At 40.4% G+C, this 25,709-nt stretch overlaps 1 protein-coding gene across 1 annotated transcript in view; it reads left to right on the forward strand.

Annotated features, from left to right (window-relative positions):
• Positions 1-25,709, forward strand: part of LOC141787560 (neural-cadherin-like) — a 477,836-nt gene that overhangs the window by 302,218 nt on the left and 149,909 nt on the right. Inside the window, exons 25-26 of the mRNA XM_074666057.1 lie at positions 1,048-1,277; positions 19,857-20,134. Coding sequence (XP_074522158.1) covers positions 1,048-1,277; positions 19,857-20,134 — 508 coding nt within the window. The remainder of the gene's footprint in view (positions 1-1,047; positions 1,278-19,856; positions 20,135-25,709) is intronic.

Consider the following 25,709-nt stretch of genomic DNA (forward strand, 5'->3'; position numbering starts at 1 on the left):
AGAACCTGTAAAGAGGAATTCTGCTAAGTGCTAACATTAGCTCACAGGCTGGCCCGGGCTTCTTCTCTTGTTTATTGTTAGAGCAATACAGCGCCCCCCAAAGGTCTGGCATTTGAACTGATCTCTGGAAACGGCTTTTGTGGACGGCAGACACAGCTTCGTCTTTACAGCGCACTTTTTTTGAAAACGGCACAGAAAATACTTGGATAGGAAAATGTGCGTGTGAGTTTGACAGACTTATTGACTGTTTTGTTGACATTCCATTTAGCGCAGCTCCATCTAGTGGATGCATGACGCAACTCCAGCCACTACTATAGCTTCTATTCTATGCGCCTTATAATGCGGTGCGCCCTATAAATGAAAACAGTTTTCAAATAGGCCATTCATTGAAGGTGCGCCCTATACTCTGAAGCGCCTTGTAGGGCAGAAAATACGGTACTCCAAACTGAGCAGTTAAACAAAGAAAAAAGAAAAAAAACGAAAACGTCAGACATTTTTAACAAAGCATTCCATCCCTAGTGCAGACTTCCTGAGCTGAATTTAAACCTGTCAGACCCAAAGCAGTGACAGTGCAGACGGACTGGACACAGACCTGGTGTGATTCTTCTGTTGCGCCAAAGCAAGGATTGACTTTCCTTCAGTTCTGTGGTTTTGTTCCTTTTTTTGGGGGAACAACATGATCCTCCCAACATACAAGTCAGACAACTCACCAACACAACTTTAACCGGCACAATTCAATATTTAAATTCTACTATGTTCACTAACACACACATAAACACTCATGGAGGAAAATACACACATGGGTACACACATAGGTACACACTAGCTCACACTCCAAACAAAAGATCTCTGTTGGATAAAGTCAGCCATTTTTAATAATTCATCATCACAGCTCCAGTACCGAGAATCTCAGACTATTTTTTAGCTTAGCACTTTCACCCAGTTTGAAAATAATTGGATTTATCCTTGAGCAGGGGTGGAAATAATGAGCCCACTTCTACACAGTCAACGGTTTCAACAGTGTGTGTGTTTGTGTGTGTTTCTCAGACATCACAGCGAAGGAGTTCATTGAGCTGAGAGGGAAGCAGCGGAGTCGCTATGAGCTGTTGGTGGACTTCCTGTCTGAGATGCTCTCTGTTCCACCCGATGAAGTCAACATCTTTAGCCTGATGGATGTGAAGGAGCGAATGCTGGATGTGCGCTTCGCTGTGCACGGCGGACCCTCCTTCCTGCAGCCGGAGAAAATGCACGGTTACCTGGCGGCTCATAAACAAAAGGTCAGTTGTTGTTCCACTCAGTTGATCAAAGTATCTTGAGAAAAACATCCACAAGATGTTATATTACCAACAACACACGGCTGAATAACTGCAGAGGAAAGACACTGGATCGGTAAAGGTGCAGAAAACATGCTGACATGCTCCCTGTCTGCCTTTACTCTCACTGACTGAGCTTCTGATTCTAATGATGTTTTGGCAGAGATCAGAGTTCAAAAAATATGTTGCTCAAAATGTAGAACAATATCAGAGGCAAGACTGACCATAAAGTTCACACACAGCACACAGACAAATCAGTCACAAAGCTGCTTGTCAGCTATCCGAAGTTTTCTTCTGTGAGAAAGTTAGGCAATAACCCAACTCTGACATCCATACGACACTGTCTGCCATCTGTAGACTCAATGTGGCTTTTGCTTTTCAAATCTTGATTAATTTCTCAGTTAAAGCTCATAACGGTCTCTCATTTAAGGGAAAGCATTTGGCTAAGTGTACTCAGAGTATCCATCACGAATCATTAGCTCCCTCAAACTGATCCTTTAAAATGAGTCACAGACGGCCGTGTTCGTCATTATGGCAAAACTGTCTGGCCTTTGTTGGTCCTTCTTCTTTGATCCTCCTTGCCTTTGAAAGAGAAAAAAAAATAAACATCACAGTCCAACAAACATTAAAAACGCCATCATTAAAGTGTCAGAAATATGTACTCTATGACATTCTGTTCATCATCTGTCCAAAAAACTACACATCAAAACCCCAAAACTAAATGTTTGTGTCTTAAAAGAATAGTTCAGTTTTTTTGAAGTGGGGTTGTATGAGCTCTATGTGACCACTAAGGACATCAGATACAGTAGAAAGTTGTCTCCTCTCCCTCAGTAAGACACAAACTTTAATCGATGGTGACGAGGAATTAGGCGCTAACAGGGAGAGACCGTACCAAATTCAAAGGCTATTTTCTCTGCCTACAAGAACTCAAATCAAAAAGTAATACCACAGTTTAAGAGTACGCTACATGAAATAATTTTTAAGTGCATTAAGTCTTCGGAAATATAAACATTTATCTGGACCTTACTAACTGGTCATTTATCCTTCCGCGCAGCGCTAGTGCGCTCCGTCCCCCCCTCCTCCTCTCAGCTGTAGGGAATGTAAACAAGCTGTGCTTCGAGCCTTGTGTAAGTTTGATCAAATATCGTTATTCTTTTGTTTGTACTCTAAGGATTGTGAGGCTGCGTAGGAAATTCAAAATTAGTGACTATGACAGCGACGAAGAAGTTCCATTCACTTTGGAACCAAAAGGATACCTGTATGAACCGGAGTACACAGAAGAAGAGCTGCTACAGATGGCGACTGAAAGGAATACAGAGGAAACACATAGTGCTCATACAACCCCACTTAAAAAAAACTGAACTATCCCTTTAAGTTGTGTACACACTACAGGATAATCAGGCTGAATTTTGTCCCCATCTCTCCCTTACAATCAAAGCCAGCAAAGGCCTGATTGTCTGATGTCTGCAAATGACATCGTTTGTGATTTTTCCTGTGTTGTGGGGTGTGTCCAGGATGATTTTGTTCAGCCGGAGCCGCTCCGAAGGCCTCCGGTTGAGAGATCATAGATAATGAACATGTTTAATATTTGGGTCTGGAAATCCTGTGGTGTGATGGGCTCCCGAGAGGAGCTGAAGCAGGTACAGCGTGTAATGTCACGTGTACCAGAGCAAGCTGTCAAGACACAAGCTGACTCAGCTGTGTGACCAAAGAGGAAGTAAGAATTCTGTCTGTAATACTTGTGACAACTTTACTCACCTCCAACTCGCATTGTTATTCATATAGCCTAAATCCCTGCCGTCTCCAAAACTATTTCCACCATGTTTTTTCATTTTTAGTGTGTTTTTATTTTCAGAAATTTTAGACTCTGAAACCAGCCACCATTGCTTTTCCTGTTTTTCCGACATGTTTGTTTACATCTAAGTCACATTTTCTGACGAGAAATTTGGAATATTGACAATGGAGAAGCTGATACTCTGCTGAAGAATCAGTTAGTGCATGGTTTACTCCAGAGTGCAGACCACACACCTGAGAATCAGAAGAGAGACATTTTGTGCGAGCTGTCTTTGTTATCATCAAGTGTGTGCTCTCTAAATGTGTGAAGGTTTGGAGAATCCTGTAATGTGTGCCAGCCTTTAGTCCCAGTAAAAGTCTGATTGGGCTACAAATAAACGATTATCATCTGAAAAGTCCCGAAAAGCTTAGTTTGAGGTATTGCATACCAAAGATAATACTTGAATTCTTTAAGAGAGTAAAACAGAGCTGATAATGGCAAAAGAAAAATGTATTTGTCTATTTCCTCTTATAAGATCAATAGCCACGGTTACATGAGTAGTTTTTCGTCTTTCCCAATGGGATCTTTCTGAATGACTTTTCTGAAAACAATAGTATACATGGAAAGGAATATTCCAATCTCTGGTCTACATGCGCTGCCATAATCAAACAGAATAGTCAATGGGGCACGCGCAGAAAAACGTAACATCACGAGATTTATCAAAGCTGGAGGACGACAGTTTGTTTATCACTGTGTTGCAATACTTCATAATGCGAGTTTGTTGTCTGTCCAGTCTTGAAATTATGTTCATTTCTATCAAAGTTTGGATCAAAAAGAAACTTTCCAAAGCAGTCCAGTGCTGACGGCTCGCCGCCATTTTTAACATTGAGGAACGTCTCTAGTTGCGTCTTACGTCATATCTGAGCATGCGCTGAAAGAATGCACCCTGACAACTTTCCATTTGAGTGGATACATGATACCTCAATCAGTTTAGGGAAAGGAATATTCTACCCCTGTGAAACTGATTGAATGTCCATTCAGATTGGCACTGTTCTTTCAGAATGACGTGTATACAAAGGTTGAATTCTTTCCGTTTCAGCAAATAAACCAAACACAAGCAGAATGTTTGGGTCCATGTAAACGTGGCTATTGTCTTCATCCAAAAAATTAGCTAAGACATTTTTACTCCTCACAAACAATCTAGGTCAATATTTATTTGTACTATAAAATAATGTGCTGTTCTGGATTAGCTGATGATATTTTTTATTTAAACTAGAAAAAAAGACTAAAAGCCTTGCTTACTTTCAAGTTTGCGTTGTGTTGTCTTGGGTTTTTAGGCTGAAGACAAACATCCAACATGTTAGGCTTGTCTCAAACTATAAGTTATGCCATATACTTGAGCAAGCGCAGAGTTGTGACGCTGCAACGCTTCAGCACAGTAGAACTAAGAAAGAAGGCTGATTCTTACAGGTTGGACTCCAACTGGTCTTGAATAAGACTTGGGGCTCTAATTTCGTGGTGCAGCGCAGGGGGCGCAAGCCTGGCGCAGCCTGCGCAGTGCTAATTTTGTGCCACCACCGTGCGCTGCCAATTTGACAATTTGGTAGACCGTCTGCACAGAGATGGGTGTGACAGCGCACCAGGGGGAGGTGACGGCACACCAGGGGGAGGTGTTCGCAGATTCATGTTGGCGCAGTGACAATTTCTTGCCAAAAATGTGCGCTGAAAGCTCGCCAGCTCCAACCTGGTCTATCCTCAGCGCAAGGCGGAGCGCATCCTCCACAGCTGTAATTTGGTGACAGGCGCACATATGCGCAGATGTCATCAAAGCCTCAGAGGCAGGTTTCCAGAGTGTCAGGCACATTTTAATGCAATAAACAATCACAGCAATCGCTTTTTAATGTAACCGTCTGAACCAGCATATACATTTGTATCTATATTAATTTTCCCGTCACATCTGATGTCAGATTAAAGCCGTTTGTCATAATGGAAAGTTAACCTGACGGCAGCTGGAAGTTTGATGCACATCTGACAATTAAACAATAAACAGCCTTAACATCTGATACTGAGTATATATCTGGTTCTCTTGTTTCATTTAATTCAAAGAAAAGAGGGAGAGAAAAGACAAAGAAAAAAGAGAGAAAGTAAATGTTTGTCACTCAGGATTTACCCGTGATTTCCCATATTTCTCTGTTTTAGTCTTTATTTTTAACCTGATCTAAAAAGATGGAGTACATTGTTGTAAGGAGGATGAGGCGGAGACACCAGGAGAGTAAACAGTATATCACCAAAGGTTCTGCTATTTGGCGATGACAAACCAGGAGTGCAGGTGGATCAAAAGTATTCTGAATGGATAAGCCAGCTGTGTAACTGTCTCTTCATTTTGTACTCCTGTTAATGACAAAGGAACAGATTAAATCTGTCCCGGGAGCTGGCCCACATGGTGACGCGCTTCGTGTCCTCCGATGTGCCCCGCTGTCCATTCTCCTGCTGCAGGGACAGCGGCTCTGACCGTCTCTGCTACCAGCACTGTTTCCACGGTGCTGGGGATCACTCAGACCAATCAGACGCTGCGCCTCGGCTGCAGGGCATTTAAAAGTGAGGAGAGGCGCTCATTTGATTGGTGAAAACAGCGCTCGGCTGTGTTAAACCCACTCTCGGCTTTTCTCCTCCCTCTCTGCCATTTGCGCGGAGGGAGGCGTGGACGTGCAGCTCTGCGCTCCTCTGCGCCTTGACTGCGCCTCTCTTTGCACTGCCGGAAACTTGCAAAGTGCACCGGTCTCGCCCTGTGCACGCAGCGAAGGCCGGCGCAGGTCAGGTGCGCCTGCGCTTGCGCCTGGTCTACGAAATTGGAGCCCTTGGTGATGAATCAAGTTTTGAAGAAATATCCATGCAAATGCAACAAATTGGGTGAAGATGTTGTTTATAGCCAGCGACTGTTGTGTGAAAGTAGTCTTATATGTTTCACCAAATGGAAACCTCCACTGTAAAAGTTTGAAGCCTGTGCGAACGTGCTAAAAACTGAAGCTCTTCAAGAGTTTGTTTTAGTCTGTCTGCAGAAACTTTGTAAACCATCAGTGGGTCTGTTTTTCCCATGTCTCGTTATTCTGACTTATCCAACTGTTTGTGCTTAGAGTTATTGATTGCCTGATCTGTTGGTTTTTAAAAACTCTGAGAAGCTTCAGCTGACCTGAAGCAGGTCATCAGGAACTACTGTGAATGCAAAGTTTCCAAGACTTCTTTTTTACTCTCAAGACATGCTGGCGTTAGCAAATCACCAAAGAGTTAATTTTGTTCTGTCAGCACACTGCCGTCTTTCCATAAGTGTATTTACACATACGCATAAACAGTCCTGTGAAGTGGGAGAAGGCTTTTGCTTTGTTGTCTGTTGGCATCAGTACTCATAGACCTGGAGTTGCATCTACTAATAAGCACTATTTTTACTCCCTACGATACCTTTGATATCCTGACAGAAGTCACTTTCTACTTTAATCAGCATTCAGCATAATGCTTTACATCCCAACAGAAAAATACATTTATACATTCCTCTTGCCTTGTTGTGATAAAAAGGAAAATCCTTTGAAGTGCATTAAAATGAGCCTCGTATTCGGCAAACCGAGCTCCTGATAGAATATTTAATTCAGCTGATGTTCTACATTTAACTCTGGATTAGTTTTGGACTCGCACGTAAATGACAGAGAGCTACTACTGAGCCATTCTCCATCAGAGGCATCTATAGTAAGGGCTCAGAGACACAGGGGCTGACTGACTGTTAGAGGTTGAACTGCAGAGCGGCATTAACTTCAATAAAAAAAAACACCTTTAATTGTGTGTCATGCTGAGTGACTCAGGTGGTGTCACATATTGAAATGCAGAGCTTGAAGTGATAATGATAGGTGGCCTAGCATTTTAAACTGCAACCAAACACATACAGTGTTTATGATCAGTCCCTGCTGTTTCTCCTGCTGTCATTTGTTTATCACTTTAGTTTTCTTCTATCGGGCATCACTGCTTTTCCTTTCATTGTTTTATTTTTGTAACTGAAGTCACAGCTACCTGGCTTTCTGTGTATTTAATCCCACTGCTGCCAAATGTGTTTTGACAGAGAAGACATCCTGAGGCAGTTATTAGTGTTGTTTGTGGAGATAAGCAGTGACTGTTTGGATTTTGTGTTTGAAAACCAGTCAGCCAGAGAGGGCTCCAACTGAAACGGCCAAAAATGACCAGTTTAGCTTCATTGGCTCATAAATTCTTAAAGAGCATTCATAAAAATCAGACTCGCAGTATTTTCATTGGTAACTACCCATGGTGACAGAGTGCCAGTGAGTCACTCTCACACTGAAAAACTGGCTTAATGATATCTGACAGATGCCCCCTAAATGACTCTGCTGACAGCTCTACATTGTAGCAGCTTTATCTCACACCAGTGTCACAGACTGACAGGCACAACTGCTGCTCAGAACTGAATCATGTAAGGAGCGGGGTTTGTTACAGAGATGCCCTAAAGTCATATCTGTTGTGATTAATACAGTTATCTGGCAGTTTCAGTGTTTCACCTATATCTCTATTAAATGTTATTTCGCTCCTGGCTAAAGCCTGCTGAGAAAGACATAATGCAATCATCATCCTCCCCTCCTTGTTCATTTTGTCTCATCTTCAGACTGGAAGTAATTCTCCATCTCACTGTGCTGCTGACATACTTGGACTTGGAGTGTGTGTTGGAAGGATGAGGAGGAGAGATTTAGTGGGACACTTGAAACCTTACGCAGATCAAAAGCAGGTGCAAAATGCCCACTACACTGTTTTTTTGAAGTGCCAGCACTGAGTCTGAATGAGCCCCCTCTGGGTATGAAAGTGTGTGAGAACAGCTCTCTCAACACGAGAGAAGCTGCTTATTTTCCACCAGATTTTGGTGCAGCCGTTCTCACCTGTCCAAATGAACTTGTTCTGCTGTAAGCGGTGTGGATTTTTATTTTAACCTCTCCCTGTTGAGCAGGTGTGAAAACAGCCAAAGGTGCGATCACAGAGAAAATTTCAGGTACTTTTTGTTCATCATTTGAACGTTTTTCAGCCCCACTGGATGGAAATTTAACTGTGTCTGAGCTTAGGGTGCAGATTCCCAGTTTCAGGAGAAATTTAGAGAATCACACTTTAGGAAAAACTTAAAGAGAACTGCAGTCCATCTTTTACAATTACATTACCATCCAAAACTGTAATTCTCAGCCCAATAACACTTTGACTTATATTAGAGGAATCATTAAAATGTCAGACACCAGATATATGCAAGGCATATTTAATGCTTCATCCTTGTCCCCTCTGTTAACATGTTGGAGGAACGTTTCATATCCTGTAGTACAACGAGCTCCAAAGTTTTTTGCTTCACAGCCAGTGAATACATCCATTTTGGGCTTTTTAGAAATAGATTGTCATACTGATAGTTTTTTTTTTTTTTTATTAGTGTGCAACCACATGAGTAACAAAACTATATTGTGTTTGTTGACTTAAGATCAGCCTCTGACATCTGCATATGGAGCAGATCCCCTTCCATGGAGGCTGCCATCTGACACCATCTGGTTTCTCCATTAGCACGAAAGGAACCAACTAGAAACACTCCCATTGATGTATTTAGTGCACAAACTGCAATCTTTTCAGGTCAAAAGGGAGAGGAAAGGAAAGGAAAGAAAATTAAATGAAAGGAAGGGAAAGGAAAGGAAAGAAAGGAAAGGAAAGGAAAGGAAAGGAAAGGAAAGGAAAGGAAAGGTAAAGGAAGGAAAGGAAAGGAAAGGAAAGGAATGGAAAGGAAAGGAAAGGAAAAGTAAGGAAAGGAAAGGAAAGAAAAGGAAAGGAGAGGAAAGGAAAATTGTGGTGTGCTAAATAACTTGTACAAACTGGAGCTTCTTCTACTACAAAACTTGGCAAAAGCATTCCTTGTGGCAGAAAAGCACCCCAAGGATCTCTGGAGAAAGTTGAAGTCTTGAGAAAGCAGAGGTTATATTCAAGCAGACAAGACAAATAACACAGATCCAAATGAACTCAGAGAAACTAAAACAGCTGTTGTAAAGAAATGTTATTATCTACAGACTTTCTTTACTAGTGGAGACGACTATAAAAATGTAAGACACCAACCATTCTGTTTTGGTTTCACACCTTGGGTTTGGAGTTCTGCTTTCAGAAAACTGCCCCTAGATTTGTGAAAGAGCCTACGTCAGCATGCTGGATAGTGTTTTGTGATGAGTTCATGACTATCAGACACTAAAGCCTACACCTACTCAAGAGTTCATTCTCCTGTCTGAGGGAAGCCTTCCTCACTTGTTGAGCTCTCCTCAGCACTTTGTATCACCACCTCCAGCCTATGCTTATGGATTCCTGTTGCCCACAGTAATGTCTTTCTACCCTTAACCCACTGTACATGCATGATATAAGACTGAAAGCTCATCATATGTGGTACCATATGTGTTCAAGAGGGGTTGGACAGCACTCTGAGTGGCTGACCCTCCACAGGACAGGGTGAGAGTTTGTTGGGAAAGGGTTTTTTTCATGCTGGGATGATTGTGGACAGTTGTCTTCAGACATAAAATTGAAAACAAAGTGCGCTCCCAGCACCAAAACATTTCATTCATGGCCTACAGTTTATTTTATGCAGAGGGAAAAAAAAAATCCACACAGCCAAAACAAACAAAATCTGTAAGCCATATTCTAGATAAGAGGACTACACATAAGCATCTGTTATCTGATCTCATTTGTCTAGTTTTACATTTTTTTATAAATTTACAACAATTTTTAGTCAAATTTATGTAATTTTTTATATAAGTTTTTATAAAATTTATATAAATTTATATATATATATATATATAAATTTTATTATAATTTTTTAAGTATATATATTTTTTAAATTATACAATTTTTATAATTTTTTATATATAGGCTACTTAAGTAGCACAAAGTACATTAATTTCCCTTCCTGGGTTAATAAAGTATTCTATCTATCTATCTATCTATCTATCTATCTATCTATCTATCTATCTATCTATCTATCTATCTATCTATCTATCTATCTATCTATCTATCTATCTATCTATCTATCTATCTATCTATCTATCTATCTATCTATCTATCTATCTAATGTTTAAACATCTCCATCTGTCCCATATGTTGTCTGTCTGCTAAACAGATTGATAGATTGATTACTTATTATGTTGACTGACTGCAGCCATGAATGCAACTGGAAAGCTACAAATGAATGGCCCACTCGTGTGATGGATAAGTTGTCTGACCTGAAGTGAAATGAACTACAGTAATTGCTTGGAAAATTGCATTACCAAACAAAAATTTTAAGAGGGAGAGGCAGTGAGATGCGCTCATTATATTTTGTTTCAGTGCCGTTTGTGTCTTCTTTTAAGACACTCCTGAAGAGATGTTTTCCCAAATGAGGAAGATTTCAGTTTGCACAGAGAGAACGCTGTTTGCACAGTGCTGTATTAAACTGTACCAGGCTTAAAAAGCTGCCACCTTATCCAAAAAGCATCAAGCCAAAACCACATTTCTAATGGATAAGTTCTTTTATTTGATGGTTCATTCATGTGCCAAATCTTGCTCCCTTTTTTTCCTCCAAATCCATCACAGTTTGCCAAAGACCCAGCCTGTACAATTTAGTAAATGGACCACCTGTGGTGAACCTTTTTTTAATATTGTCACTTGTATATACTGGTGTCCACAGATCATCCTGCGACCAAAATAAGCACACAGGCCGTTTCTGTGTTTTTAGGACACATGAATATGAGCCTGTTTTAAACTGTTGTGCTGGAGGTTTTTTTCTGGGCCAACCCTGGAAAAAAAAAACTGTCATTTGCACTATATTCCTAGTCCACGAGTGTGGAACATCCTTTTAAATCCAACCCATTTTGAGTCTAACAGAAAAGCACAGTGTGGATTAAGCGTGTAATGCTCAGCTGTTGCAGTCACGAGGAGGTAGAAAAATACATTCCCTGTCAAATAACAAAATGAAATTGATCTTTTGTGTTGTTAGGAATGATTTCTTTATGAATTACATTTCACACACCACAGAGGACAAGCTAAGTAAAATCCAAAACATAAGAAGCATGTCATTATCTAGAGAAAAAGAGCTGGAAGAGCAGACGTTTCAGTTCATCACGCTGACGCTCCCTGACCGCTGGCTCCAGTCAGACCTCATTTCACGTCTCAGAAGTCTGAATGGGAGCAGAAGACCTGTGTGTTTGTGTGCGTCTGTGTGTGTGAGTGTGTAAGCTTAAACCATAGAAAGAAGGATTGTATGCGATTCACCAGCAGGGAGAGAGCTGACCCAGTGTCCTCAGAGGGAACGATGAGCCGCTCTGCATTTGCATGTGTGTCTGTCAGGGGAGAGACGGTAACAGTCCGGTCATGGAGTAGTGGTCAGTCAGGTCCATCACAGCACTCACTCTCTGCCTCCCTGCCTTCGTCTTTTCAGTTGCTTTCTTTCAATGCGTCTTTATGTCAAAGAAGAGAACAGGTGGAGGAGTTTGGATTGGATGTGAGGGGTTTTAAAACAGTTAAAGCTCAGCCACAGAGCAGCAGCACAGCAGAGAAAGATGCACTGGGAGAGAAGTGGGAGTGTTTTTTTCAGGTGTGATTTGTGAGAGGTGCAGCAAGCATTCAATCTGAATTCAGCCAGGGTCTCAGACAAAGACATTGATCAGAATGAGATGTGAAGCGTGGCGATGGAGAGATGGAGAGGATGAGGAGGAGGAGGAGCTGGTGGACAGGAAAGAAAGAGGGAGGATGGGTGGGAAGCAGAAGATGAAGCAGTGCTTATTATTAATGTTCTCAATTCTACGGTAAAGCCTCTGAAGAAGGACATTTAAAAAATAAAGTAAAAAAGGAGTCATTCCCCACGTCTCTCTTTCTCTCCCTCCTCTTCCTAGTGGAAGTACTCCTCAGTGTTTTCAATCCAGTGCACATCACTTGACTCTTAACGACACTTCTTTGGATGTAAGTTTTTAATATCTGGTATGGTGCTCTCAAACCAGGATTCCTCTTGTCATTATAGTAATGTGGACCTGGGGGAAGGAGAGAGGATTGTGGAGACTCCTCAGTTCAACGGGACAATAGTCCAAGGAACAAAGCGTCCCTCTGGCCCTTTGTTGCCAGCTATACGCACTGCTCTGCCTTAAAAAGATTCACTGCATGCCTCTCTGAACATTTTAACAACATTTGGGACACTATATCCAAAAGACAGGCTTGTGGACACGCTCATGCCTTTTTCTGCATACAAGCTGTGGGGATTTAGAGACTCCTGTGCAGGCTGGAGCCTTTAAAGTGAAACATTTAGATAAACCAGAGAGTGCTGTGAAACAGATTACAGGGGGAAATTTTAGCTTAAAGGAATGAAATGATTCAGACTACTGCACAAGCTACAAAGAAGTCAAAATAAATGAATATATATATATATATATATATATATATATATATATATATATATATATATATATATATATATATATATATATATATACATATATATACACATTCATACATTCATACATACATTTGTGTGTGTGTGTGTGTGTGTGTGTGTGTGTGTGTGTGTGTGTGTGTGTGTGTGTGTGTGTGTGTGTGTGTGTGTGTGTGTGAATGTCAATCAATTCAAATATATAATCACTAACCATATAATTGGTCATAGTCATCTCGTGATGAATCTGAAAATTGATCACACTTTTTTTTAGCTTTTGCAAGTGTACCTGAAAGGGATAATTTTCAAGTTTTTTAAACCAAACAGCCTGATTTTTTAGGCACCTCAACACAAACTGATAGAGCTCATGGATCACAACAACAGATGCATTGTCCAACAAGTACTTTTAGATGGAAGAAAAAGGTTTTCCCCTTGACACTTCACACTTCAAAAAAGTATCTCATGCAATGTATCTCTCTGCAGCCCGTGTATGCTTGGCCAGAAAGTGGTATTTGAGGACGTGGTCACACTGGCACACTGGACCATGCTTTAGCACGCTTCAGCCCTAAAGCCCAGCGTGTTGGGCCAGTGTTGAGATTTCAGGAAACCTTACACTTGATGAGGAAGACTCAGGAGACTCAGATGGCTTAAGTTGAAATGGGTTAGATCGAGGAAAAAATGACAGACAATACACATGCCCAGTGTAATGCATAGTCAATTCTAACCGACCAGTCCGTGTGCTCAGAATTTTCATTCTTGAGAACGGGATTGCTTTGTCTATCTATAAGCCAATGGGTTGAGTCTAGCTTGGGAACTCAATTTAAGAAACAGTGTTTAAGGAGACAGGAACGTGTGAATCGGATCCAACCCAGACTAAGAAAAACCTGTAGGCACTGTCTCTGTCTACAGATAACTTTAGGGCAAATACAGGTAGTATTGTGACACATACAGCGGCAATTTAGAATTAACTAAGGAAAGTCATAAAGAAATATGAAAATTCCACCAAAGCCAGTGTGACCGCAAGTGTGCCAAGCCTCTGTATGATTCATTTCTCTTCTTTGGCATGCTGAGAGGTGGGCTTAAGCACGGTTCACTTCATGCATGAGCACAAGCACCTGGACAGCACGTATGATCCATGACGTATGATCATCGGAGCACATCTCTCAACAGTTATTTTGAACACTAGCCGGGTGTTATAGAGCTGGGTGGGACCAAAACAACTTAGCATAAGTCAAAAAGTCTGAAGTTGTCGCAGTCTCTTTGTGTCTCATTGTGCTGACTCTGATGAGATATTGCTTCATGTAAACAGATGGCGTAGGCGAATTATGCCTGTTTGATACCTGCTAATGGTTCATATTGGAGTAGTGTGACCGCTGGCCACACTGTACAGCAGGGGAACAGCGCAACGAGGGGAGGTAATCACGCTTGAGCACAGCAAGGTCTGGATGGCCAGTGTGACCGTGCCTAAGGCCCCGTTTACACGGAGACTCCCGCAAAGATTCTTCCTTTGCGTTTCCAAAAGCCACCCGCGTTTACATGAGGATGGCATGAAAACGATCCGCATTCATACGACTCCAGATGGACAAGCCACTTCTTCTGTTCTTTCTTTTTCTGCCGTTTTGTTGTGTGAGACGGTCGGCAATCCAACCATGACGCGCATTACCGCCACCTACTGGACCAGAATGGCTCAACTGGAAATGTGGCTGAGCGCGGAGCCTTCACCTGAAGCTGCGAGTGCGCATGTGGTGACGTCAGCGTTTCACCCTGAAACGCTCTGCTGTGTGTTTACACAAGGCTGGATGGAGGAGCGGATTCAAATATTTCCGCTCTGGGGAGCGTTTTCAAAAGATTGCATTTTCACTGAAAACGCAACGTGGTCTCAGCTAAACGGAAGGCCAAAACGCAACGAAATGTGTGCAGAATTGACCGTTTTCGGCGTCATGTAAACGGGGCCTGAGACTTGATGTCCTCCAGTGGTAACTAAATTTACATTGACTGTTAATGTAGATAACTTTGTTCCTGTCCAGAGCAATCTGTTTTACATATACATATATACATATATATATTTAGAGAACAAAACTTTCAGTCTCCCATGTTTGGTGCTCCCTTGCAAAGTCCAAATGGTTGTTTTTGTGGCATTGGCTGGAATGAGGCCTTTGAATATGTTTTTTGTTTCAGAAGCCCTTTCCTGCACAGAAGTCATCTGACAGCTGTTGGCCTGCAGTTCACAACAGTAATTCTGGTAGGGGATGGTGGCGTGTCTTGATGGACAGCCAAGCAGATCGTCTGACTCAATGCTGGTGAATTTTTGGGGGGTCTACCACTTGACTTGACTCTTTCCATAACAAAATTCTTCAGGATCTCTTAAGAAATCCAAAATGACTGTTTTAACTTCATCCAACCATGCAATCATCCAGCAGAGATGGCACGTTGTGAGAAGGCCTTGCTGACATAGCTCAACAATCTGACCACGTTCAAGGAGAGAAAGCTTTTTAGTCTTTGCCATCAAAGGTCAAAGGTTTCTTTATCTATACCTTGCGGTAAATTTGGTTTGCAGGCAGGAGGTCAAGACAGAGTGAATACCTGACAGAAAATGACTGTGAATCCACATTTTTGTGCATGCATATGTAAAATCATGTAATTTTTTAGCTGATCTTAAAGTTATGATCCAGTGTGCAGGTTTATTTTCAGGGTTTTTCCCACTGTATGTGGAGTGAAGCCTTTGTGAACCAGTTGTTGGACTGAGACCTCTGAACAAACAAGATGTTACCCTGAGGGTTGTGACTGACTAAGAAAAATGTAGACCACACAAAAAGCACAAGCCTGGCTGGAAATTGTTTAAAACTGCTTGCACCAGATTCACTGCAAAGTTGGTATCACGGCACATGTTGTCATTGGATGATGGTAAATCAGTGACTGCTGATGGGTTCTGAGATTTATGAATTTGATTTAAGAAATAAGGCATGACAGCCAGTTCCTTTCCAGCTTGAATTAATTTAAAATGTTTTACTAGCATGTTTTGGAAACATCTCTAGCACTGCAGACACACTAGCTTTGTGTCATCAACATTACCTTCCTGTATACAGATGACTAACTGAGGGGTTTCAGGTGTTGCCCAAGGCTCAGTAAATACCTGACAGCGGACTACAAACCTCTTCATCCCTAGATCCTTTATCTCCCTCCTGTCTGTGCTAAATACATCCTCCACCTCTTCCTCTCCATCCCCTGCTCTGTTTTCACATCTTTCTTCCCTGAATGGGTGTGTCTCATTGGCTTTTAATGTCAGGGATTTGAAGGATCCATTATCCTGTACTGGGAAGAAGACAGCGGAGAACATGACCTACATTAGAGAGGAACCCCGCTGACCTGACTCACTGCTCTTTTCTTTTCTTTTTTTCCCCCTGTCTATCACTCCTGCTCTTCAAAGGCAAAGTGCAGCAACTACGCAAACAGAGAAACTGAGTCAAATGTCTTTAAAGTTACAACCTGAGGAGTCTTTGTTGTTTTATTTGTGACATAAATGTGTGTGGCTCTGGGCGTGGTTCATCAGCACTGTGCAGGCTCATGATGGGATGTTTTGGCATCACCCTTGTGCACAACCTGGAAGTTAATAGGCATCACAATCAAAGGTGTGTGTTTTTGACTTCAGTATGTGAAGTAAATGAGTGAAAACTGCATTTACTCCAGTTGAGGAAGATGTAGTGATTAAAGCTTGGTTGATTTCAAATAGAGCCCGACCGATATGTGATTTTTGGGGCCGATGCCAATACCAATACTGGGGGCAAAACAAAAAGCAGATATCCGATATATCGGCTGATATATATAATAACAAATTAATTGATATACACAGGATATATACTGTATATAAACACAAATTAAAATACCCATATGATTCAAGACAGAGACAAAACACTATTAAATTAAAACAAGGAACTTTAGTTATAAAGCTGTCAACATAAGAACTGTACTTTAAACCAATGATAAATATGAACAATCTGTACACAATAATAAATAAATAAGTCAAACATTATACACCGTATGTAAAAAAATAGTCAAACTGTAAACACACAATGATGAATAAAAAAGTCAAACTTTTAACACAAAGATAAATAATAAAAAAGTCAAACTTTAAATGCAATGATGAATTAAAAAAAAAGTCAAACTGTAAACACACAATGATAAATAGGAAAAATTAAACTGTAAACACACAATGATTAATAAGGCAATAAGGCAAATATGTTCAAACAAACTTGTACAAACTGGATTTTAAGAATACAATGAAAAAGAATATTCAAAAATAAAGTTTTCAAACTATAAACATGTAAACAGTTGCATAATGCATTTATCATTTCACAAAGATAAAACTTACACGACGTTAAAAAGCCATATTATACTCTTATATTAGATAATGGTGGATGTGTGAATTAACAGTTCCATTTACCTCTGTTTATCTCACAAAAAAACATCTTACAAGACGTTACATTGCCATATTACACTCTTACATTAGGTGATGGTGAACGTGTGAATTAACAGTAACCTTAACTCTGTTTATCTCACAAAAAAGCAAGTAACACGATGTTAAAATGCCGTTCTATAGTCTTACTTTAGATAACGGTGGACGTGTGAATTAACAATAGCATTTATCTTTGTTTATCTCACACAAAAAACAACTCACTCGACGTTAAAACAGGAGCAGGAGCGACAGAAGCAGGAGTGACAGAATCTCCCCGGAGCAAAAATTTTTATAATTGGCTACAATTTGGCCGATGTTGATTATTCTGTGACAGGCTATAACAGGCCCGATTAGTCGGCCCACTGAATCGGCCCACTGAATTGGCCCACTGATTAATCGGTTGGGCTCTAATTTCAAACAGTAGTTGAATGAAACAGTGACCCACACAGCCTGTTCCAAAGTAAGAGTCATGGCAGTGCAGGTCATTAGAGGGAATAAGTGGAGCCGACCTGACCTGCATGTTTAGTGAGCACAGTTTAGCCACACTGAAGAGATCCAATCAGCACACAACATCACAGAACATGTAGCGACCCTGTTCCAGTTTAACTCAGTGCACACAGAGCGTGTGTGTGTGTGTGTGTGTGTTTGTGTGTGTGGTGATCTGATTTGATTGTACTCAGAGGTAATCCACTTGACTAGTGTGACTCTCACAAGCCAAGGACAACACACCCAAATGCAAACCACACACACACGCACACACATGCACGCACACTCACCAATACATCAGAATATTACCGAACATGTTCAATTTCCATTTCATTTTCTCTTCCACTGCATCATCAAAGTGTTTAACCTGCAGTCACACTTTCCTTTCTGCCTCACACCATTTAGCCCACTCTGTCGATAGAGGAAACAGAAAAAGCTGATTAATGTCTCAGGCTGCTGACTGTACTGAAATGAACTCACATGTTTAATGCACTCTACATTATCCTTCTGTTGTATATCAGTGTGTTGGTGTGTTTGCATCTGTAGCAATTGGTCTGTGTAGACTGGATTAGTCAGATGTTGTTAACTCTGCATTCCACTGAAGTAAAGTGATGTTTTTATGTTACAGTAAGTGTCAGGTTTAAGGTTATGTGCTTGATTGAATGTTTTATTGACACCATTTCAGATTTTTTTTTTGGCTGACAAAGTAATTGATCCAATTTACGAACATTTGTTCGACTAAGTAAAGTGTTACATTGTGACAAAAGGCTTTTTAAACGGGAATACATAAAGTTTATGTCAGACAGAGAGAAAATTCAAAGAGCTACTTCAGTACTGTAGACACAGGAGACTGCAGCCAACATGGATAGTTATGACACGTGCTGAGCAAATCAATGACACTTTCTTGTTCAAGGTGGAGAGAAATTAATCAATATTCTCATGAGGGTTATCTATAGACAGTGAAAGCACTTGTCATCACTCTTGTGTTAAACTTGTAACTTCAGACACATCTTAGCAATCAGCTGATTTACTCTGGAGTAATGTTTGTGTTTTTCAGTCACTTAGGGCGCAACTTAAGAAAAAGGCGTTGGTTCACAATTAAAGCTGCAGAAGTTTAACAGTAAAATATAAAATTAGGATTAGGGTTAATTTGTTATTTTTATATTAATCTATTTTATTCTATTCTATTCTATTCTATTCTATTCTATTCTATTCTGATTAGATGTGGTCTCTTTCAGGCTGCTACAGTTCACAGTAGAACGGGTTCTTGTCGGGTTTTAAGGGAACACACACTGTCATAAGTAGGTCAGAAGTTATTTTGGGAGTATTAGTTAAGATAATCCTCAATGTACATCCTATGTGCTTTTAATATTTTAACAGAGCCGCCAATCAATGGTTGAACCCTCAATAAATCATTGAAAATCCCGTAAGGACTCTGGAGAAGTTGTGTTTTAGAAAAAATTTCCTGACATGTTCAACTGCACTTAATTACCTCTTTCAACACCAGCCTTTTCAGTTATAGCTGAGCTTTACACTATACTGCAACCAGTCACCAGGGGGAGCTCTAACAGTTTTGGCCTCACTTTGAACAGCTGTTTTTCTGTCTGTGTTGAAATGGTTCAGACTGTTCAAAAACTGGGTAAGTGTCAGCATGAAGCAGACTTGATTGATTGTTTTGTAATGTTGTTTCCAGTAAGAGGTATAGATTCATCATGTATAATCAAAAAACAAAAGCAGTGTGGAGAAATCTGCACAGATTAATTTGTCAAGGTAATAAAAGAAAAAGGAGAAGAAAAAAAAAAACATGAAAATATCAACAGTTTGTCTTGGATCTTTCATGATTTGTTTTTGTATAACAAAATCTTGGTCAGCCTCTTCTGTTTTAAGCTTCACACGTTTGTTTAGCATTACTTTGTGGTTTAATGACACAAATTACCTCAATACAGAAAGGCATGTTTCGTTTTCTAGAGACAAATCAGCTGATTATCTGCTGATTATTTCTGGTAACTTTTAATTCCCCTGTTTTAGAGATATTTAGTTACCCGCCTGAGCATGTTAGCTCTTCTGCAGAGACACTGGTTCACAACCAGTACGATCCTTTCGGCTTCCCCTGAACACCATTCAGTTGAAATTTGATATTTTTGAGAAAGAGAAGAGAAATGTTGGAGGATCACTGCCAAGACACTCTTTTGATACTAGAAGTGCCCGTGCGATGGGAGATAAGCACTTGAAGAGCACTCCTTACCTGTGAAGTAAAAGGTCACATGAAAGTGGCTGATACAATGCTAGGAACTAAAAGCACTTCAAAAGCGTCACCTTGTGTTTTGTCAATTGGATTCTCTAACTATTATCTGGTTTCTCTTTCCTCCTTCCTTTTTCCAGCTCCAGTCCTTCCTTCAGGTCAGCGTGATCCAAGTGCGGGTAGACGAATGTCCCACTTCAGAGTGTGCCGGAGCTGGCGGCTGCACCACCGTTCTGAACGTGCGGGAGACGCCCACAGTGGTGGATTGTGGGACCATGAGTCTTGTGTCCGTGACAGTGGAATCCACAGCGATGTGCTCCTGTCCGGGCAGAGAGCAGACTCATCAGCCCTGCAGTGCATATCCAAAAAACCCCTGCTTCAACGGGGGCATGTGTGTGGACACTCAGCACGGATACAGGTGAGTTTCAGGTCAAAGCATCAACTGAATCTTAGACAAAGGCGCTAACTTTAACTCTCTTTAATACCTAGAAAAGCCACTTAGTACAAAAATAATAAAAACATGTTTGCTGTCAGGTTTGAAGTTTGTAGAAGAGTGAACAAATGCAGAATCAGGTTGTAACCTGAAAACATTTAAGAACTGGGAAGCTGATGACATAAAGCGTCTGAGTGATTTACTGGAGGTTGAGCAAGAGAAATAATTCTGACTGTGACAGATATTTATTTCAAAGAAAGGAAAGATATTAATAAAAAAAAGTACAATGATGTAACTTTCTGAAACAAATTACTTATCGTGTTATTTTTAAAGCTGCAGCTCGATTTCTCTGTCAAATTAACATGACATCTGCCAAACTAAGCTCAACACAAACACCATGTGGACTTGATATGACTTACAGGTCCTTTATCATTCCCACATGTTACACTTAATTGCAATTTTTTTTTATTTAAAAGCACAGAAAAAAAGGAGTCTAGTGTTCACTTTTCTCTGAACTAGTTGTCTAGACCAGCAGAGAGATGGAGCAAGAAAAAGAGAGCAAGGGGACAAAAGGAGTAATAGACTAGTGATGGAAAAATCACAAAGAGAGCAAAGGGTAATTCTAGACATGATTGTACACCAGAACGGCTTTCTGTGTGCAGACTTGTGTGTTTACTCTTCTCACTCCCTCCTCATGGTAGTGTGTGAGTGCGTTCGTATGTTTAAAGATTAAAGTTGAAGCCATGCGAGGAACTCATTTAACACTTCAGGCTATTCTTTTTATTTGTGTGACCGGAGTGTTTCTCTCTTGCTCTCTATTTTTGTTCTTTCACTGGCTCTGGCTGGTAAACACCTGAAAAATACTGGAAAAGATATATTTCTTGCTGCCTTGGGGGAATTGGTTTGTAGCACAATCACAAGACTCTTCACTACATACACCACAACATACAGATAACCTTTTCACAAAGCCATAACAAAGGCAGTCTATAAGAAGTTAACATGGTGGCTATAGTGTCACCCTTTGGTTTGAGGATTGCGTTTTTTTTAGCAGATGTAAGTTCATGTGGAGTAGAAAGGGGAGTGAAAGTGTTATTGAACAAAACGCCACAGTTTTACTATCTGTACTGTGGGTTTGGCTGGGTTACAGCTAATATACCTGCTTCCCACAGACATTGAATATCAAATTAGAGATATTAGCTGACCAAGAGTTCTTCATTTGTCAGAGAAATAAGTGAGAGTGGCACTGAAATGTGTCAAGAAAAGGTCACTGTATTGTAAAGGCACTTCAATTATGTTTGTGCAGCAGGGCAAAAGATAAGTTACTGCTGTCAGAAGTCATTACTGGTAATGCAACTTTACTCTGCACATAGGATTACATAGGGATAGATGGCATAATCACTAATCTTTAGAATAATACTCAAATCAAACAACTAGTCAAAGTCTACATAACACGGACAGTTTTTCCTATGGGAAATGTAGGCGACTGCCCAGTGGGCAATCTATATGAGGGCACGCAAGCACCCACATAAAAAATAAGTAAATGAAATAAAATAATAATTGAAAATGAAATCAAAATGATAAAATATAATGATAAATACTATAATATGTATGTATCATTATTATTATTATTATTATTATTATTATTATTATTATTATTATTATTATGTAATAATAATAATAATAATAATAATAATAATAATAATAATAATAATAATAATAATAATAATAATAACAATAATGATACAATTTAAATAAATTACTTGCCAGTTATCAAGACTACCACTAATTTTCACATCAAGTTTCTAAATTGGGTACTGGGGCACCCCATTACGTCAACTTGCTGGAGGTTCACTCATGGTGTAAAACCAGCCAGGACTGCCTCTGCTTCATATGAACCTTGCTTTTTGTGAATGTGGATAAAAATCTATACCAGCCCATAAAATGATAGGTCAATGTCTGAAGTTGGTTTACAGAGAAAGGCTGTTGTGATTTTTTTGTATTCTCTATTCTGTCCTTCTGTTACCCCTGTAGAGCCTTTCTGCCATCTCTTTAAGGTCCCCCCGCCCCACTAACCCCTTTCCCTCTGATTGGCCAGTTTTCTGGAGGTCTGCTAGGGGTAAAGCTAGACCTTGGGCAGACCTTAGTGTTTGAGGTCCACACCTCCAGCATGTCATGAACCAATCAGGACAATAGTCCCCAAACGTTTTTTAGCTGCACACCCCCTTTTGAAGATAAATATTTTTTTCATGCCCCCCACTCCCCCTGCTACCACCCACACGCTCTTAAATAAATACACTCTCAGACATGTGCTTTGCTTACAAACATGCAACGACCTGATTTATTTTAAATACTGTCTGAAAGTTAAGCACAACTGCATTTACATATCCAAAAAGTGAACATCAGTTTTAGGAGATTTTTAAAACTTGCCTCTGCACAGCAACTTTTTCTTTGACAGAATTACACTATGGGCAGAGTTCACAGCACAGCTGACACACGTATGAAGCACCATGAACATGGAACCAAGAGTCAAACGCACGTTGATTAGAGGCAGGGGATGAACATCCAAACATTTTTTTTTTTTTTTTTTAATGACACACAATCTACCTGAACTATGTATAGGGCACTCTTAGTTAACTGAACCCCCTTAAAAGCTGAGCATGCTTAGTATGAGAATCCAGCGTTATTACTTTCACCCATGTTTAAAATACAGAAAAGCAGAGCACACCCTCTTTAAATGTTTAATCTGCTGCAGGATGGACCAAGCATGTTTTCAGATTGTATTAATATTTTTGAGTACATTCTAGTTTTTTTCAGGAAACATGACGGTGTGATTGTTCTGACAGTAAGTTGCTCTTTCAGTTAGAGAAAAGGCATTGAAGACTAAATCATCCTTGGACAGTAGAGCTGTGTCTAACATTAGTTTGCTTGTCAACACCTGCACTGCTCAGCTAATCTTTTCCTTTACTGCAGGGGAAGTAGATACATCAGTTAGAGAGAAATCCCAAGCAGCTCCCGTTGTCGCTGAAAAAGAAAGCACACATTGATTTAGAGGACCTGTCTAGAGGTTTGGATTCTCTCTCAGAGCATCAGGATCAGTAAACATCTTGTATTGGAAGTTCTTTGCCAACATTTAGCCTCTGGCAGATATGAAAAATCCTCTCTACTCGGGCTCAGATGGTCTGCTGCCTTTCCTCTAGACAGAACTATCTGTCCAAAATGAGACTTGTTGTTTGGTGATGCATGAAAGAATAAAGGAGTAGATTAAGCTTGGCAACTGTTATAGATACCCCAACTACAAAGCAGCTAAAAGGTACGTCTATCTACCTCTATCTATGAGCAAAGACTGCTGTGATATTTTATGATAAGGAGAGCGGGAGGGGAAATAGATGTGAAGGGAGGAATTAAAGGAAATTAAAGGAGTGAACATAATCTCCAAGCATATGCTTTGGAGAATTTGCTGGAAAGATGGAGATAAAATGCCTGTAACTGTGCATGGGCGTGCATGTGCTGTTTAGTAGAGAGGAATATTCTCTCTCAAAGGGTGTAAGTGATTAAAAGTGTTGGAGAAATGAACGGATCAAAACAAACAACAGTGCCACTAAAGGAAACTTCTATTTAATGCTATGGTTGTTCCAAAAATCCCATAATTGCAAAGCTCTTAATTTGAAATCCCTCTCCTTTCACTCTTGTTCTGCACAGTACGTTGTTTTTCCACACTGCAACAGGGAGTAAATGTTTAAAACAAAGTTGCAGTCAGAGTCTTTGATCACACTAAGGGGAAAAATGTGCAGCTGGTTTAAGCTGTTGCAGCTGAGCGTTGTTTACTCTGGTTTATAAATGTAAACTTGAATGTAAATTAATATATTAATGTTTACTCAGGGCTGCACGGTGGTGCAACGGTCAGCGCTGCAGCCTCACAGCAAGAAGGTTACCGGTTCAAATCCCCACCTCAGTCGGTGGGCCTTTTAGTGTGGAGTTTGTATGTTCTCTCAGTGCATGCGTGGGTTCTCTCTGGGTACTCTGGCTTCCTCCCACAGTCCAAAAACATGCTCGCCAGGTTAATTGACCTTGTAAATTGTTTGTAGGTGTGAGTGTGTGAGTGGATGGTTGTCTGTCTCTATTTGTCAGCCCTGGGATTGACTGGCAACCAGTCCAGGGTGTACCCTGCCTCTCGCCCAATGACAGTTGGGATAGGCTCCAGCCACCTGCAACCCTGAACAGGATAAATGAATGAATGTTTACTCGCCTTTATTTTGTTGTCTATTTATGTGATCTTAAACTATCATAAAGACACAGCATGACTGAATTCAGTCGCTGAAATTTCTAAAGGTTTGAGATTTATGAATCACATTGTGCAAATTGTGATGGCCCCTGAAGTCCGACTTCCTTCTTGGAAACTGAATCTGCTTTTTGATAGGGATGCACCGAAACCGATCCTGGTATCGGTGTAACAGTGCCCCTCAAAGCTGGATTCGGTATCGGGAAGTAGCCGATCCATGGTGCCGGTACAGGCAACCAGCTTTCTCCCTTTATTTCTTTCTTTCTTTATGGAGTTAACGTAAGTTCATGAAGGACACGGAAGTCATACGCCCAGCTGTGATCAGCTGACAGACTGATGTTCTAACCTACCCCTCTCAACCAATCACAGCGTGCGTCTAACAACAAGGCGGTGTATTTAAATCACGTCTTCATTCTCAGTTATTCCTGCTACCTCATTGTTGCTCAGCTGCTGCTGTCACAATCATCCCACCTCCACCCCAGCCTCCTCCTATTTAGCCTCATGTATGTATCTTATTGATCTGTATGCATTCATTTGTTCTGTATGTATACGGGGGGTTTGCTATGCACTCCCTGGAAAGCTCGAGCAAGCTGCTCGGCTAACCCAGGGAGTACTCTGAAAAGCAGAGCTTTAACGCCAATTCTAACTGTATCCATTTGGCAATAAATGGTTAATCTATGACGAGAGTGTTCCTGACTGAACTTTCTTTATTTATTTATTTTTCTTTTACTGGTGCTCTTAGATACTTGATTTTGAATTTTACCTGTGATGCACTTTTTTTGTTTTCCGGTGAATTACCAGTCTACAGGGTATAAATATATTACAATTGAACAGTAATTTCTTCAAATTCTGAAGCATGGTTTTACCAAACTTATGGTAAACATTGGAATAGTTTATAGTTTAAATGAATATTAACTTCAGGCACTCCACATACTCATTTTTGTCTTTTACCTAAAACATGACCACTATTGGATCGGTATCTGTATCGGTGGATACCCAAAGCCCAGGAATCGGTTTTGGTGTCGGAAACGGAAAGTTGGATCGGTTCATCCTTACTATTTGACCAGTATTTTCTGGAACTTTTAGTTCAGATTTGAAGAAAGTCAGATTTTTGTTCTTACTGAGTTGCTTTTGGGAGGAAGCTTGGTGCACCGCAACTTGTATCACATCCATCATGAAATGACTGGTAAAAAGTATTTTCTGTCCATCCAGCCTGAATATGAAGAGGATTAAGCTCTGTAGTTGCTTTTCAAGGGTCTAAATTGGGTTCCAGGGTAATTG

Source organism: Halichoeres trimaculatus, unplaced genomic scaffold (assembly GCF_033239565.1).
Source record: "Halichoeres trimaculatus isolate MK-OKI-2021-1 unplaced genomic scaffold, fHalTri1.1 fHalTri1_scaffold_3, whole genome shotgun sequence".
NCBI lineage: Eukaryota > Metazoa > Chordata > Actinopteri > Labriformes > Labridae > Halichoeres > Halichoeres trimaculatus.